Raw genomic sequence first — 16,123 nt, forward strand, 5'->3', positions numbered from 1 at the left:
TAAAAAGGTTTAAGGTGGTTTAAAAGTGGATAAATGTAAGTTGTTTATTGGTCGGTGGGTACTGAAACGAGACAACAGCAAAAACGTCCTAAAGTTACGAGCATTGAAACTGAGTCAGTTTGTTAATTACAGCTTACGAGAACGTCATAAATTTTGTCATCCAAATTGTTGAAAAAATGAAATATGCCTTCAACTATTGCCTACGTATTGAGGCATATGGAACAGAAATTAATAAGAGAGAAGCCTTTAAGCTTAAGCGCATGGATTAGGCAGATATGTCATCGTGACAGAGCTATACGGGGTGGTAAGCCCTCATTGATTATAGCCGGAGTACAGTCAGACATTGTTAGTCAGAATGGCCTGCATCTGTCACAATGAACGGGTGCGTCTGTGGTTTTATGGAATCTTTGTGCCGCTTATACTGTGATGGCAAGCCCAGTGGCACTGTCTAGACACTTGAACGGTATCGGCATTTAACCTGCGGCTGCTCAACCGTGCATCAGTGAGGATCCCAGTTCACAGTCCCGACAGTCAGGCGTGCGGAACTCCTAGGTCTTGACGTTAGATCGACGCCTAACTCACGCGGAGAAATTGTACACGAAAGGCACGTCTCCGTAAAAATGTTGAACATGGTGAATCATTTACCAGCATGCATGCTGCATATTAAGAGGGCTATTCGCTTTTGATAATCGCATAAGTGGTGAATGCTGCAATTAATTAAAAATCCAGAACTCCCAATCTCATCATTATTGTTAATGAAGTGTGGGTTCCTAAAAGAACTCTCTCTAAAGTCACGATTTTAGTAACGATGACAAAGTATAGTGCACTTTCGTAAGGTGGTTTATTTGTGCTACCCAAACTCTTACTCTGAAGCTAACGAGAGGAATATGTGGTATAATAGAGGCGGTTTATACTCCTTAAAGTGTGTGCTTCTCTTGCATTGATTCAAAATCCTGTTTGACTTTAACGTCCCTCATAAAAAAGGTAGTATGGCAGCAATCGTCACCTGATAATCTCTTCCCTCTCTGGCGTGCGCTTGGTGATTTGTAAGCGTATCTGTCTGTGGGTATCGAGGAGGCTATGGGCCTCGCTGAGGTCAATGGGAATCTCCTGGACAGCCAACATTGCAAGGCGTTGTTTGTCAGCCCAGCCACAGAGGAGGTCGCATCGTGACTGCCACTGGGTCACTTTCTGAGCCTCTGAGAGTCGCTGTCGCTCTCCACCCACTGCTATCTGTAGCGAGTTCCAAGCAGTCTCAAGGCGCTTCCATTGTTTTTCCACCTCTGGTGCGCGGTCTGGACAGTCCTGTTTCAGGCGGTCGCACTCTCTGTGGACAGGAAAATCATTTGACGGGTTCTCACACACGGTGGATAATGAGGAAGTACCCAAATATGTCATTATTCTAGACACTAAGAAAACAGTAGAGAATAATAACCTGTTTAAGAAAGGGTACCTACTTCTAGCCTTTTGATTTGGCCAAAACACAATAGAGGTAGGCATTAACTTCCCAGACTCCTAAAATTTTAAACCCCTTCTTTGGCAATCTTGTGCTTAGAAGGGTTCAGATGCGATTTCTTTGTAGTTGGTAAAAAACTCGTGGAAAAGTTTAGTGTGCTTTTGTCTGAATTGAAATGTGTATTGATAAATAATTCACAGCCTACTAAGTAGACGGAGGAAGTCTGCGGTTTTTTGCGTGATTCGCTACATTGACTTCTTTCATCTTGCAGGGACTTGTAAAATATACTAGTTTTTATGCGTTATGAAGCATTGCTGGTCTATCGCTCCTTTTCGATGTACTTTATATTACTCTACTCCCTTTCTGTACTCCACATAAGAGAACATAAAATCCCTGTTGATCTACCATCCATACAGTACCTCCAAGACCCCACTCTATCCCCAGATGATTATCCTTCCTTTGCGAGCAATGAATTGCACAGCGAAAATTCCCTTTGAGGTAGATTTACTCGATGCAATACGACTTGAGGGTTTGCGAGAAGAACGTCTCCCTCTGGAACAGCTGAAATTGGTCGGGCAGTTGGAAAAAATATTCCTAGCTTTACATGAAAACGCAAGAACTCATGCCAAACACTACGAAAAAGTACTCGAAAGAAGACAATCGGGATGAAGGAAGGAATGTCACACTTCTTCTTGGCACTGGCATTAGGTGATCACATGATTACATGCGAAAGAGAACAGACTGCTGTGAAATAAAAGCGAGATAGAAACGGAGGCGGCTAGCGCTAGGCTGTTTGTTTTTAGCGACAAAGTCTTCCGCGAAAGTGTCCTTCGCAGTCAGCCTCTCATTAAAAAAGCCCTGTAGATTGCAATAGTGATAATTCCAATGAATAAAAAGTATCAGACGCTTTCACCTGTTGACTTTTGTTTGACTCAAATTTAAAACCAAATCATTAGTCCAAATGTTTTAAACTAGTGTTTAAATTGTTTTTATGCTGCCACGACGAGATTTAAAGCTAGTAGTGATGTCAAGGCAACGAGAGCTGGAACTCTTACATAAAAGAACATTAGGATGGACAAAATAGCATGCTTGTGCTCAAAATATTTATAACTTAAGCAGCTCAAATTCACTTAATACTAGAAAACCTCTAGCTTATGCCACTTGGAAAATGGCTGGGGCATAAAAGAGATGCATTTTCAAGCCCTAGTAACTGCTACCATTTCGCCATTTCCACCAATACTCGAATAGAGGATGTCTAACTTGTGATTGGAATGCTGGCCAGGTTATGAGTACAAACAGCACATAGACGCTGATTCCAACTACTGTTGAAGTAACTTTTTTATTACTAATCTGTCCACTGATTTCACACCAATGGCTCTTGTGTCTTTCATTCCTTTCATGTGCACTTGTTTATAGTGTCCTTCAAAACGATTATAAGGATTTGGATTTTTATCGTAAATGGTATTTGTGTTAAACGACCCAGAATTCCGCAGAAAAATGTTGCATTTACGTTTTTACTATAAACATAGCCAGAGATTAAAATGACCTATTATTAACTTTTAAAGAAATAAATACTCATTCTGCATTAGTGGGTGTTAATACATGCACTTTTTTTCTAGTTAGTTAAATTGTACATCCAACTTACTGTTCCTGTTTTTCGACTTGTTTCTTCATAGCATTAACTTCTCGTCGCAGTTTCTCTTGCTCATTGAGAGCCCTTTCAAGGCCAGTGGAGGTCTGAGGATTTATCTCAGGTCGTGTGGCTTTCAGACTGGAAATACGACCGAGTAGAGCGGCACTCTTCTTATTGTCACGAGCTTCGGGCGACTTGTCTACAATCCACTCAAGCAGATCGTCCACATCGGACATGTAAACATGTATTCGCATTGCGGATTGAAGATTCTACAAGATCCTCATTGTTAAATGGTTCATGCGCCAAAAAGGGGAAAAGAAAGTCGGTTCGACTTACCTCCCTCCTTCGTTTCATGCAAGTACGCACAGAGGCCCACCTTTGTGTTAGTTCAACCTGTCTCTCCTGTACGGTTTTCATGTCGAGTTGAACATCACTACGTAGATTGAGAAGCTCCTGCGGTACAGATGTCCATCCATCCGACTCTTGCATCCGTGACTTCTTTACTCTTTGCTCTTCCGTATCAACTTTGCCCATCAGGTCGTCAGCAGTTTCTGTGAGCTGTTTGGCGCGGTTAGTCAGATTTGTTAAATGGGAGGTGCCCGAATTGGAAGTGCTCTAAGTGCGTAAAATACTTGTCAAAGCACTTTTTACTTATTAGCAGAATAAGTAGTCTCTAATTCAAGGCCGCCCTTACTTCCATCCGCTCAGTAAATTTGGCCAAGAGAGTTTCACATTCGTCCAGATCCACACCGTAGTCTCTGCTTTCTATGTCAGCGTCAAAGCTGGATAAAAATTGGTTGAATTCATCGCCTTGTGTGTTGTACGCATTTATTTTTATCCTCAGTTTTAGACGAACTTCAATTAGCTCCAGGTATGCTGATAGGACATCAAAATTGGTTAGGAGATTCGCCTTCAATAGTAAAAAAATTATTTGCATCAATTGCACTTAGATATGATTCCAACTTTGACAAAAATTGCATTCTTGTGTATAAGGGCGCTAAAGCTTTCTGGAGGTGTCAGGCAGGAAATCTGTCCGATTGTTAAATTTAGCTGGTTCAGACGAGATCTTGACTTTGATTTAAGCTTGCCTTTTACTATTAATATTTAATACCTAAATTAAAAATATCTTTAGAATGCTATAAAAGATAATGGAACCTTAGTACCTTGAAGAAAACTATTAATCGTCAAAATCAAGTAACAAAGAAGGCCAAAACTAACCATTTCTCTATTCAGGTTTGCCTGCATGTCCTTTTGATTTGGATTTTTAGTGCTACCTTGGTGCTTCTCAACAAGTTTGCGCAGATCGTCGCTCACGATTGCCTGGGTTCTCTCCTCAGGTGGCACAAAGTTGTTGACGTTTGCGTCGTCTGTGAAAGAACGCTGCTGCAATCGCGCTGAGAGCTGACCAATCGTGCTTCGTCTAAAGGCTGAAACATCATCACGTAGACGGGAGACATTCTGCAGGGCCGCTTTAGTGCCACTGGAATCTGTCATTGGTGCTAGCTTGGAAACTGGATAAAGATGGGCCTTAATCCACTCCTGTGCTTCTTGAATGTCATGGACATGCTACCGTGGAAAAAAAAACAAATTAAACACCTCCACGCAATGAAGGTTTGGCCTTCATAAACGCGTCCATACCTGAAGATACATATGCTCGGTGATCAGACATGTACCCACAGCACCGACTCGTGACTCCAATTCGGATTTCTGGTTCATGAGTTGATTGGCTAAATGGGAAGCCTCCTGAAGAGTCCCAAGGTCGCTTAGAAGGGATTTGGTCTTCCGAGAATCGTCGTTGGTCAGTTTATTTACTTTTTCTACAATCTCGTCAATTTTGGGACTTTGGGCTGCCAGACAAGAAGCCAACTCGGATAGCGATTTCAGTTGTCTCGTCGCAGTGTTTTGATCAAGATTTTGCAACTTAATGTACATTCAAAAGGAAAAAAAATTGTTAAGGTTGAAGACATTGTTAAGATCGTTTTCTTGCAAGTACCAAGGGATAGCAAAGGATGTAGACACGTAGCTACTTATACATTTGACCATCATCATCTGTGCCTCTTTCATGGTGTAAGAGAGAACATAAACCGACTACTTTCTCGTCAGGAGCCTTGGCCGCTCTCCCTGGGCGGTTTTGTAAGAGTAGAAGGCTGACCCAATTCTTTGCATATTTGAAGGAATAATTCCTGCACATTAACACTAAATTACTATTCTGCAGGAATGAATAGGTAAACGGAAGTAACAGGAATGCTCCAGCGATTTGACAACGCCATGGTAGACCTGTCTATAGTACCTACATGAAGGTATGTAGGTACCTACTGCACAATTTCGGTAGCTGGATGAATCAAGGAAAGATGAGTAGGTGTCATTTGAATAAGAGGAGGAGGAGGAGGAGGCGGAGGCGGAAATGATACAGTAGATGGCTTTGCTTCCGGACATGTATTCCAACGAGAAGCGATTGCTAATAGGAATACTACGGCAACAGTTTAAAGCTAGGTACTTTTCTTCACTGCAATTCACAACGGAATTAAAACTCCTAGTACTTTGGAATTGACGAGATGTTCCACCAACGCCTAAATCAAGTCATTTTTTCTTCATACTAATTCAATCGCTGACGTTTCTGACTTATATGTGGCTCTTGAAGCACAGATCGCATTATGATACTGGAAGTGGGATAGGGACCAAGAGGAGCAGCGTGGACGACGTTAAAGTGAATGGGGATGTGCAGTGGCATTATGCTACTCCTCCAGAACGGACAGGAAAGACTCGGGGTGCTAGAGTTATGTTTTTTGTGTAACAATGAAAAAAAAGTGACCGACAGTTAGCAGTTTACAGACTTTAAAGAAAAATAAGAGTAATTGCTGTCTTATAGTGTTTACTGAAATTTATTATTTAATCATGTGCTGACGGAACGTCTTTATCTCAACTCGAAATTAATGGCAATGATCCGAGATAGAGACTCAACGTTGTCAAATATACAAAAAATGTACAAAGTGGATATAACGGTAGATCCATGCTACTCCATTAGTCTTGGGTGTCATCCATAAAATGAGTCAAATAATTTTATTTTAGACTGGAACACCCTAATTTTAAAAATATTTAACATTGTCATCATAAATCAAATATTATGCAGTCCTCAATAAAATACGTTGCAATTTTCTGGATTATTTTAAAAGCTGGACTGACGCTGAATGATTTTACGAAGTCAAGACGCACAGAGAGTCAACCGAAAAGCATTATATGCACGGCACTAATTCGAAAAAAAGAGTTCAGCAAGGGGTTTAGACGTCTTATTCAGAAAAATCAACTTAACCTACTCACACAGGATCGTAAAATTGGAAAATTTTGCTCACGCTTGCATTGTGGAGCCGCAAATATTTTTAAAAATCACTGCTAATTAAGCTTTAAGAGTGAGATGGTTAAAATTTGATGGCAGACTCACGGCAGATGATTGAATGTCGAGAAGGGGACTGTTGAGCTGCTCCTTGAGCCAGTCATTTTCTACTCGCAAATCCTTTTCCAGTCGACGCCAGGTAATCATAAGTTGTATGGCATCCAAACGAGCCTGCGCCAACTGCGGCAGTGTAACCTCCACGGTGTTGGTTAACTCCTTCGCCTCATTGACCATCCTTGCACCCGCGAAGTGACCTTTCTTCTCCGCCTCAGTAGCTGTCTTCAAGAGACTCTTCGCTCGAGCCCTCTGAGTCTCCTGAATGTCACGAGCTATTACCTAGAAGAAATCCGTCGCATTACTTTATCTATTAATGCAGAAGACAACCTAATTTTGAAGATTCTAACTTAGTAAGGATTTTTCAACCCTCGAATAAGAATTTTGACACTTGTTCTTGCCAACTTTGCTAGTTAACTAATTGAGAAGAAGATAGATCAGCCCATCAGTGTATACAAGTATATTCACGTCTAAGAGGACAATGGTAAACGTAGCAGTAAGTATATGTTCAAATAATTTTTCCATTTCATTTCCATTTCATTCATTTTCATGCTACAGTGACAGAAATCATTGCCTGTCTTGCAGAATAGAACAAGAATAATACTCGGATTTGTTCTAAAAAATTTAAGAATATAGCCTTTTTAAGAGCTCACCTCATGTTTGTCTAGCAACCGCTTCAGTCCATTCTCGCCTCTATGGTAGTCATCGGACATCAACTGGGCCTCAGCATGTTTGGCTGCCTCTAAGGCCTCATCCATGAGCTGGCCCCACTTCACCAACTCGTTGGCCTCGTTCAGTCGCAATGCGCGCTCCGCACAGGTACTGCGAAGTTGCGTGGCCGCTGCTTGCAACTGCCCTACCATTTGACTCACCTTGGTCGCCTTCTTGGGATTCAAGCGAACCAATTGCTCGCCCTGTTCGCACAATCGGTCGACCATTTCTAGACCGATGTCAATCTGAGTGTAGAAAAGTCACATACTTCATTAATATTGACCTCATTATTAATGAACATGTATTTATAAATCATTTAAGTCAGTTAGCAAAAAAGTGCTACACGAGCAATCGTTCTGTCAACCTGATTAAAAAAAAACTGTTTTAAATAGCCGTGCTTCCAAGTACTTGTAGGGAGAGGATGTTACTACAGCGTGAATTTCTAGAAAAATACCTAGGAACCTCAAACTAGTTTGAGGTGTGAGATATTAGCTTACGTCGACATTGAAGCGCCGATGCGCAGCCATCTTCCTGGCCATTCCATTCGACCCTTTGGGCCCACATGTTTGGTCATTCTCAGAGCCGGGAACGTTTTCCCCAAATCTTTTGAGTACAACACGCCAGTCATAGGTAATGGCAGCCAGCGATTGGTTTTCTTTCATCCACTTTAGACTTTCGTTGGCCGACACGAACCAGTTGTCACACTCCGTACGAGTCTCCACTTGTTCACGCATTTTTGCGATCATCTGACTTATCATTAATGCCCTAGCTTGAGTCTTGTCGAGTAGCTGTTTATCCTCCTTCACCTTGTCTGGTGTATAAATCTAAAAAGGGTATTTATTACATATAAATGGAGCATACAACCAAAGCCTACCTCTTTAGCTTCTTTGGAAGTCGTATGACACTGCTGGAGTTCATCAAATTGTTTTTTCATTGTATTTCGGTCTTCTAGACTCGAAGCCAAGGAATCGAGCATCGCCAGACAAGCTTGCGGTGATATTTCAGAGGGAGGAGCAGCATACTGCTGTATACCGTTCGTAGATGCTACAATCATTGGCTGGTCCGTCTAGAGAAACACAAAATTGACGTGTGAGATTGTGAACAAACAAGCGAACTCACCTCATCGTCACTGTTATCAGAATCTGTTGCAAGACCGCGAAAAGCACTTTTAACAGCTTGTTGAGCTTGGCTTTGCACTGATTCTATCCAACGGTCCTCCTGTTTACCAGTAGTTGCAAAAGCCTGAAGTGAAGATGAATCCTCCATTAGATAACCCATAACCTTGGTCTATGTTCTACCTCTTTTGTGTGTCTATAGGGATGATTAGAACACGACATGTTCAAAAAGATAGGGACGAGTGAGAGATGTTATCTCAGAGAAACTGGGTCTTACCCTCCCAAAAAAGAAGCAATCTAACATAAAAAACCATAGCGATTACCAAATGGATCACAAACCTGCCGCTTCTCCTCAATATCAACTTGAATCTCCAGACGAGCAAGAATATCGGCAGCCCTCTTGAGTGCCTCATCTGCCTGTTTTATTTCACCCGGTACGGCCTTTCTCTCCATTGTTTCAGACTTCAACTGTTGCGCCTGTGACTGTAGTCGCGTCAGTTGCTGCTGTCGCAGTGGCAGTTCTGACTGGCAGTCGGTGAGACGTCGGCGCATGCGCACGATAAAGGCCCGCCGTTTCTCCCCACTTTCTCCGTCCGTCGTAGCTGATTTTCCCACCTTTAGCATGGCCAGCTTGCCTACTAGTCCTACCATTGCTGTGCCCACAATATGCGGCTTCAGCTCTTTCTCGACTCCATTTGACCAGTCGACAAGTTGGCGGCAGCCCTGAAGAGAGATATCCACAGGTCACCTTATTAGTGGAAGCGGGTCATTTTGGCTCCTTGGGTATCGGATAACAAACTGATGATATGAAACGAATGGTATACTCTAGCCAAAACTTGATTAGATCGGTGGAACTTCACGAAGACAGGACCACTTTTACATTTGAACATATCAAATTCAGCAGTGACAGGGGATAGTAATAACTTATTTGGTGTCAGTTCTCATATATCACCGCCAACTCACCTCCAATATGCGTTGTGCAGCTAGCTTTGATTCAAGCAACTCACGGCGTTCCTTCTGAAGCACCTTTGTTTCCCTTGTTACGGCTTCCAAATAACTCTGTAGCAAAAAAATAAAGGAGTTTAAGAAAGGCAAAGAAAGACTGTGAAATTGCTCCCGGCTTACCATCTTGCTGTTTATTTGTTGAATTAAAGCAGATGTCTGCGTCTTGGGAACATTCGAGGCAAATGATTCAACCGCATTCTTTGCTTCTTCTTCAACTTTCTTCGTCTGTGCTTCAATAGCAGCAACATCCCGTTCGTTTGTCTGTAACTCTCGTAAAAGAGCTTCCAATTCACTGACGGTCAACATTTTCCCCAGGTCGTCCCTTACGGAGGCCTAAAAGACAAATCCATTCAAATATGTTGGCGGCATAAAAAGCTAAAATATAATTTTCTTGTTAAAATTGGATTGTTCTCTCACCTTTGACTTACGATTACTGATTTGGATAAGGAGACCGTCAACCTTGCTTATAACCTCGTGGATGGTTGCAGCGAGTTCCAACAGTTTGGCATATCTACTAAGACTTTCCTGGACACGACTCCAGCGGTCGCAAATGTCGGCGGTACGTCCATCCACATAGTCAGAAGTTTGCTTGTTCAAAACCACAATGGAATTATGCGTTCCCATTGGGGACTTGCGAAGTGACTGCAAAATTCTGTCGGAAAGCGATCGGAAGTCGCGGATTGTGGCATCGTTCACCTTAATAGTGAAGTGAATATGCTGAAAACCACCATCTATATCAACTAACAATAAGAGGAAGAGGATAAAACTCACGATTTTTCCAGCGGCGGGTTCGCTGATTTTGTCCTTCAGAGATACGCAATGATCATAGTCAGATCCAAAATCACCCTTGGCTAGGAGGATATCCTTTTCACGAAGCCATCCTTCCAAAGCATCCGCCTGAATGTAAAAAGGAGCTTTAGACCCGATACAACGAAGTTGATCATACCTCATTTTGATAGCGCGAAAGATCCCGGGACGCCTCCAATGCGGAAGACGAAGATGCAAGTGAATCTCTGAGCTTTTTCCAACGTCGGCTGATATTTGTACAGCGACTGTTGATATCTTGGCCATTAGTGCTACCTTCTCTAGCAGGAATTTTCCCCTCCACTTCTACCAGTTTTGCTCCACGTGTCAGAATCTCATCAATGTGATCCTTGTTGCCCAAAATTGATGTCTGAAAAAAGACGGATCCATTTGCCAACTTTCCACAGCAATTTTATGTTGCCCTGTTCTGATTGATTGAGACACTTGCCTGGAACTTATCTTGTCTTTGCAGCATCTCAAGCTGAGTCCTCACAGCAGCCACCTCTTCAATGAACGAGCTCCTCTTCGAAATTGACTGACTCCGGTGCAGAGCCTTCGGTGTCATCATGATGTTCAACTCACTTTCCCGTTCTGTGAGCCACGCCTCAGTATCACTAGCATCTTCCTCCCACACGACTTGTTCAAGACGTCGATTGAGGCTCTCCAGATGATCAGCACAGATCTGATTTTAAGCGTTGCAAATAGTGCAGTGAAAATTTTAACACTAAATCATATTCAATTGTATAACCAGTCCCCAGATCCCCAAATATAAGCTGTTTGAACGATCCTGTATCAGTTTCTCAAAAAACAGCAATCACTGTAAGGGACGATTTCTATTTAAACTGAGACTTCTAACTTTAAGTCCCCGCTAGGCATGCTGACGTGGCAGTACGTGCCAAGAGTGTTCATGTGTAGAGCAGTCCCGACCCCATTGATCAAGATAGTGTGCAACAGTGGTGGCGTGGACATTGATTAATCAGTAGTGTAAAATCCAGATCCGCGAGCATTAAGCAATACAGAAGACTTCAAGCACAGTTTGTACTGAGGTGCGACACCAAGATTCGCAGCAGTAGGTCACTTAAGTAATGTCAGCGTATACAATGTTGCTCCACGTCTGTGTCATTAACTATCCGTACCAAAGTAGATCCCTGCTTTCAGTTCACAGTCTCGGAATTCATATTTATGATCCCCCTTAGCCGGATAAAACGGACAGACGTTCCGTATCGCACTTACAATTACCATAGCAATCGGGCTGTGGACAGGGACATTCAGGCTTGACAAGTTTAATCGAGCTAGGGAGTTTTGGTTTGGGTACTTACCTGTCCAACAGAGACCCGGGCTATCTGCATTCTGTTGATCACTTCATGAATTTGTGTCGAGGCATAATGCTTCTTCTGTATCATGAGGTTCGCCGAGGACACCAGAGAGGCAACTTTATCATCGTTCGCTTTCATGACCTTTACTATGTTTTCTGTCCGCTGTATCATACTCTTCACCTACAAAAAAGTTGGACCAGACGAAGTTATGGGGACAATTATAGGGATGCTTTTAATGGCATCTTGAACCATCAAAAGCTTAGTGTGCAACTCACATCAAGGCTTGAATGAAGCTTATTACAACTGGCATATTTGGGAGCAGTTTGAACGCTGCTGCATTCCTCCATTATCGCGTCAATTCGGGCGCGTTGAATTACGGTTTGGCTGGAGAATTTGGAAATTTCGCGTTTCAGCAGAAGTAAATCAAGGAGTTGTAGAATCCACCGATTGTAATTCTTCAAACCATCCTCGATTGATCGCTGCGCTATTACCATCTGATCCACCTTATTTTTCAGCTAGAAGGTAATTTATGGCCACGGATATGACGCAATTCACGCAGTTATACGAGGTCATGTAGAGAAGGCATACTCACATCACTGGCTGCAAAGTGATTTGCATCAATCATGGACTCCGCCTCAGCTACAAGCTGTATCGAAATCGGTTTCCAGCGTTGCTGAAGCTCGTCAGACATGCGGAAGCAGTTTGCCTGCAGGAGTTCCGCCTGACTGCAGTCTATTGATTCAGGAACCCTGGAGTTGTTATTAGCTTGACCAGTGGAAAACTTCTGATCCATCATGGCGAAGGCTTCAGCGGCTGTTTTGGCAATCGGTTCGATTGTGACGATCTCTTGTTCCGCTTCATTGCACCAGAATAGGACATCTCGCACCTACCGAAAGCAGTAACGAGGATTTAATGCTATTAAATGGCAAAACTCCCTTTAAAAGACCTACTTTACAATAAACTGCGCCCCACTGATCCTTTCATAGGGCATAATACTGCAGTATTACGTGTTAGGTGAAAATAGCGTGCATTGAACAATCCAGACACCGTTAGTCAAGCTAGCGGGAGTAGATGCATCCAAGTGTATCTCCAGAGCGTCCTAATAACCCCAACTCACGGCTATGGACCAATACAGAAGACTTAAAGCACCGTTTGAGCTCTGATAGGACACTCACTTATATTGTCGAAGCAAATAAATGGTATTGCCTTATCATAAGCGGTCGCTCGAGTGTACATCAGTGAGGATCCCAGCCAAAGTGGTTCCGCTTTCAACCCATGGTCTAGAGCATAATTTCTGTGGATATGCATACATGACCATAAATCGGAAAAAAGGATGCAGACCTTTTCAGAGAATTGGAGATATCGACTCCAATGATTGAGCTGTTTGCGTCTATCGACCATTTTGGCTTCGAGATCCTTCAAAGCATCTAGAAGGCGCTGACTGCGGTCCGAAATAAGGGTTTCTGTCTTGGAATTTCGCCTTCCACCATGCGGTTTTGATTCTCGTAGAATTGAGAGCAGCTCCTGTCCTTTGCTAATCACATCATCAACCTTGATCAGAAAACAACAAATATTATCAGATTATCAGTCATCCAGAAACCATGCATAGTCTAGAGTGAGCCATTCATAAGCCAATGAAATAGAAACCTTGGCATTTTGGCATGAGATTTGTCATCCCATTTCAAAGAAGGCAACGATACAAATGCACTCTATATCAGTAAAGGCAGTGTTCGGTTTCAGGCTGGTGGTAGGCAAAACGTCTACAGTAAATGGAGATTCCCCATAGCTGTCTTTAATTCGAGGATTAAAGATATCTAAATGATCAGAATTAAAGGTCCAAAACTGGCTGCATCAATGTAATAGACGGTTAGCTGTGACCATGGATTCGAGAACCGAAGTAAAAACTCTGGAACAGAGTAATTACGTAGAATAAGGATGCAATTGGGTCAAAAGTAGGGTTTCAAATAACAGGCAGCTTAAAAGTCCGAATCCCAAATGCGAGTGCATAAGTGGGAGCGTTAAATCATGACAAAATCACCTGTTGCTGAATAGAGACAAATTCGGTCTCCAAGGCCTCGTGCTTCTTCACCTGTGCTGCCAGTGTTGAGGTACTCTTGGGTGTTACTGCACTCAAAGCGGTCAGATGAGCACTTCGGTTTCGTATCAACTCCATTAAATCTGCCCATGCCTGACTGAAGCTATAGCGATGAAAACGGTGTTTAAGGTAGTGTTGGAAGGACTTAATAACAGGATGATGACAAAAGCGTACTGTGATATATCCCCAGTGCGATCGATCCGGCTCTGAACAAGGCGGACCTGTTCCTGAAGAAGACCCTTATCTCTAGCAAGACATTCCACCTGTGAGCGGACCTGATCGGCACCCGCTCGCACTGACTGCTCGTTGCAGAAGGGGTAAGTCGACTGCGGCTGTGTGGCCATCTGGTTGATGGTTAGACCGAAAGCGGTGGGGCTGGGTACTGTTGCTGTCTGTGCTGCTTGTCTCATTTTGGGATTTATCAATGTGTCCAGATCATCCGACAACCTCCGACCCTCTATCAGGCAGCTGTCCACGCCATTTACCAACTTGGGGAGATTGGTAATGAATGTCTGCCATCGATTTCTGATTTTCTGATAGAAAAAAGTATAATCCTGGTAATTGTTAAAGTTTGTAGAGCTCATATCTTGTACGTAAAGAGCCAGTGACCGACTCTAGCTACGAGAAGGTTAAGCATGGATTAAAGGTATTTCGTAAAATAGCTTAACACATCTTTTGAATAGAAATTCCCTCTCATGCGACTTAGTGTCGAAACGTACCTCGATTTGCTCTGGGTCATCACCGATTTCAGTAGCGCTGATAAAAGCAAGAGCATTTGTGATGCCTTGCTGCTGGTCATCTACCTTCTCATCGAACGCGTTAATTCGCCTTTGAAAGGAGAGACTTCTCCTACGAGTCAAAATACCATCATTATCTGATTACGGTTACGAGGTGACTACCGAAATGAGAAAAAAAGCGCACTTTGCTGAATTCACTTTATCCTTCAGATCTCCTAGTGAACCCTCCAACTCAACAATACCGTTTTTTAATGGTTTCGCCAAATTTGGTTCGATGCTGGAAGCAGACAATACCCTGCTCACTCGATTTCCAAGGTTCGTTACCTTTGGCTCCGTCTCTTTCGTGTACTTCTCAACCTCCTGCAAGTCAAAAATGTAGACAGTGTAGGGAAATCTAGACCCTTAAGATAAAAATGAGGCATTTTCAACGATACTTCAGCTAGTTAGATCCTTGGGAGTCACGCCTCTAATGGCAAAACTCAGCTTTACTTCACAGAACGAGTTATCATGGTTGAACTATGTGATCAACGTGGTTTACTGAAGAATCACTGATCCAAACCGGGTTCAAGAATGAAGATTTTTTAAGGTGTGGTTAACGTACAAGTATCTTCTTCGTCGCCAAGTCGTCATTCTGATTCGACTTTCCATTTACCAGCCTATCGACATCAGCCGCTTTGGCGTTGAGAGCCTTCGTCAGATCAGCCATTTCACTAAGGAGGTTCATGGTGGACATTGCATCATCCAGCTGTTGAGATCGCGCATCGACAACCGACTGAAGGTTTGCCCAACTGCGTTGGAGATTTAGACGAACTTCTTTGGCAAGCTCATCGTCTGCCAGACAGGCTGGAATTGGTCGCCGTTTGACGTCCAACAACTGTTGAACGCGTGGATATTTGCGCTTCATCTCGTCTCGAAGCCGCTAATGTGGACAACCGTAGGCAACTCAAGTAAATGCACCCACCATATGCTAGAAATTTTTCAGTTAAAAAGAACTCCACTGGTACAGATAAAAGGATTCGCAGATCTCAGCTTAACAGAGTGGAGGATTCTGCTTGCGTGCACTTACCTCATGGCTTTTGCGTTGAGTTGCATGTTCCTGCGGTGTCCGAAAGCTAGCGTTTCTTCTCATGTGACCGCGTTCCTGTCCGCCCTGATCATCTGCCCAGTCTTTAAGCATATTCATCTCATCTACCGTCTTATACCAAACAACCAAATCCCTATTTCGCTTCTCTTTATTGTCCAAATCGTCTAATTGCTTTTGGAGCCTAGAAGTAACAAAAATTTCTCGTGCGTAGGAAAATCGAGAAGAAAATATGTAAAGCTGATAGAAGACTCACGTTTCCTTCTTTTGCTTTATTTGGGCCGCCAATTCTGGAGTCCAGGCACCAGCCTTCTTCGCCTTCTTCTCTAAGTCATCCAATTTTGCTAGATCACCCATAACTTTCTGCCTATTCCTCTACAAACGAAAAAGCCATAAACAAGCACAGAATAAAATAAAATTCACCTATTCATTTAACATTTGCAATTTTATGTTAAAGTAGGGCAGACGAAAAACCTACGGTCTACCTTACTACCTCCACAATCTCACTTCTACTGGTAATCATTTCAGTAGCAAAAGGCAAACTTAATAGTTAACGGGATAATCTATCTTCCTTCGTTTCAACTGAAGACAATGACAACCTTCGGCTCTTTATGTGTAGGACACGGGCTCTGCAAACCCAAAGTTGCCTTAGTTTTTGACGCGTGGCTCCAGAATGCCGCAATTATGGGAAAAGTGATCCTTCTCGGTCGACGAAAACTGGTAAC

General features: G+C 42.9%; 1 protein-coding gene across 1 annotated transcript in view; it reads right to left on the reverse strand. All coding sequences in view use genetic code 11, as the record gives it.

Annotated features, from left to right (window-relative positions):
* The window catches only part of EGR_01169 (Spectrin beta chain), a gene marked incomplete at both ends in the record, with an annotated part of 44,452 nt that overhangs the window by 12,622 nt on the left and 15,707 nt on the right, over positions 1 to 16,123 (reverse strand). The window contains 29 exons of the mRNA XM_024490418.1: positions 1,007 to 1,327; positions 3,102 to 3,358; positions 3,426 to 3,704; positions 3,784 to 3,999; positions 4,308 to 4,655; positions 4,728 to 5,009; positions 6,529 to 6,816; positions 7,188 to 7,490; positions 7,743 to 8,069; positions 8,120 to 8,311; positions 8,365 to 8,487; positions 8,700 to 9,083; positions 9,324 to 9,419; positions 9,486 to 9,698; positions 9,783 to 10,061; positions 10,137 to 10,262; positions 10,312 to 10,539; positions 10,663 to 10,851; positions 11,489 to 11,665; positions 11,761 to 12,000; positions 12,078 to 12,371; positions 12,827 to 13,036; positions 13,524 to 13,683; positions 13,755 to 14,113; positions 14,300 to 14,429; positions 14,502 to 14,677; positions 14,919 to 15,236; positions 15,384 to 15,582; positions 15,655 to 15,773. Of these exons, the coding sequence (XP_024355237.1) occupies positions 1,007 to 1,327; positions 3,102 to 3,358; positions 3,426 to 3,704; positions 3,784 to 3,999; positions 4,308 to 4,655; positions 4,728 to 5,009; positions 6,529 to 6,816; positions 7,188 to 7,490; positions 7,743 to 8,069; positions 8,120 to 8,311; positions 8,365 to 8,487; positions 8,700 to 9,083; positions 9,324 to 9,419; positions 9,486 to 9,698; positions 9,783 to 10,061; positions 10,137 to 10,262; positions 10,312 to 10,539; positions 10,663 to 10,851; positions 11,489 to 11,665; positions 11,761 to 12,000; positions 12,078 to 12,371; positions 12,827 to 13,036; positions 13,524 to 13,683; positions 13,755 to 14,113; positions 14,300 to 14,429; positions 14,502 to 14,677; positions 14,919 to 15,236; positions 15,384 to 15,582; positions 15,655 to 15,773 (6,833 nt within the window). The remainder of the gene's footprint in view (positions 1 to 1,006; positions 1,328 to 3,101; positions 3,359 to 3,425; positions 3,705 to 3,783; positions 4,000 to 4,307; positions 4,656 to 4,727; positions 5,010 to 6,528; positions 6,817 to 7,187; positions 7,491 to 7,742; positions 8,070 to 8,119; positions 8,312 to 8,364; positions 8,488 to 8,699; positions 9,084 to 9,323; positions 9,420 to 9,485; positions 9,699 to 9,782; positions 10,062 to 10,136; positions 10,263 to 10,311; positions 10,540 to 10,662; positions 10,852 to 11,488; positions 11,666 to 11,760; positions 12,001 to 12,077; positions 12,372 to 12,826; positions 13,037 to 13,523; positions 13,684 to 13,754; positions 14,114 to 14,299; positions 14,430 to 14,501; positions 14,678 to 14,918; positions 15,237 to 15,383; positions 15,583 to 15,654; positions 15,774 to 16,123) is intronic.

The sequence above is a fragment of the Echinococcus granulosus genome (genome assembly GCF_000524195.1).
Source record: "Echinococcus granulosus chromosome Unknown EG_S00004, whole genome shotgun sequence".
NCBI classification, from domain to species: Eukaryota; Metazoa; Platyhelminthes; class Cestoda; order Cyclophyllidea; family Taeniidae; genus Echinococcus; species Echinococcus granulosus.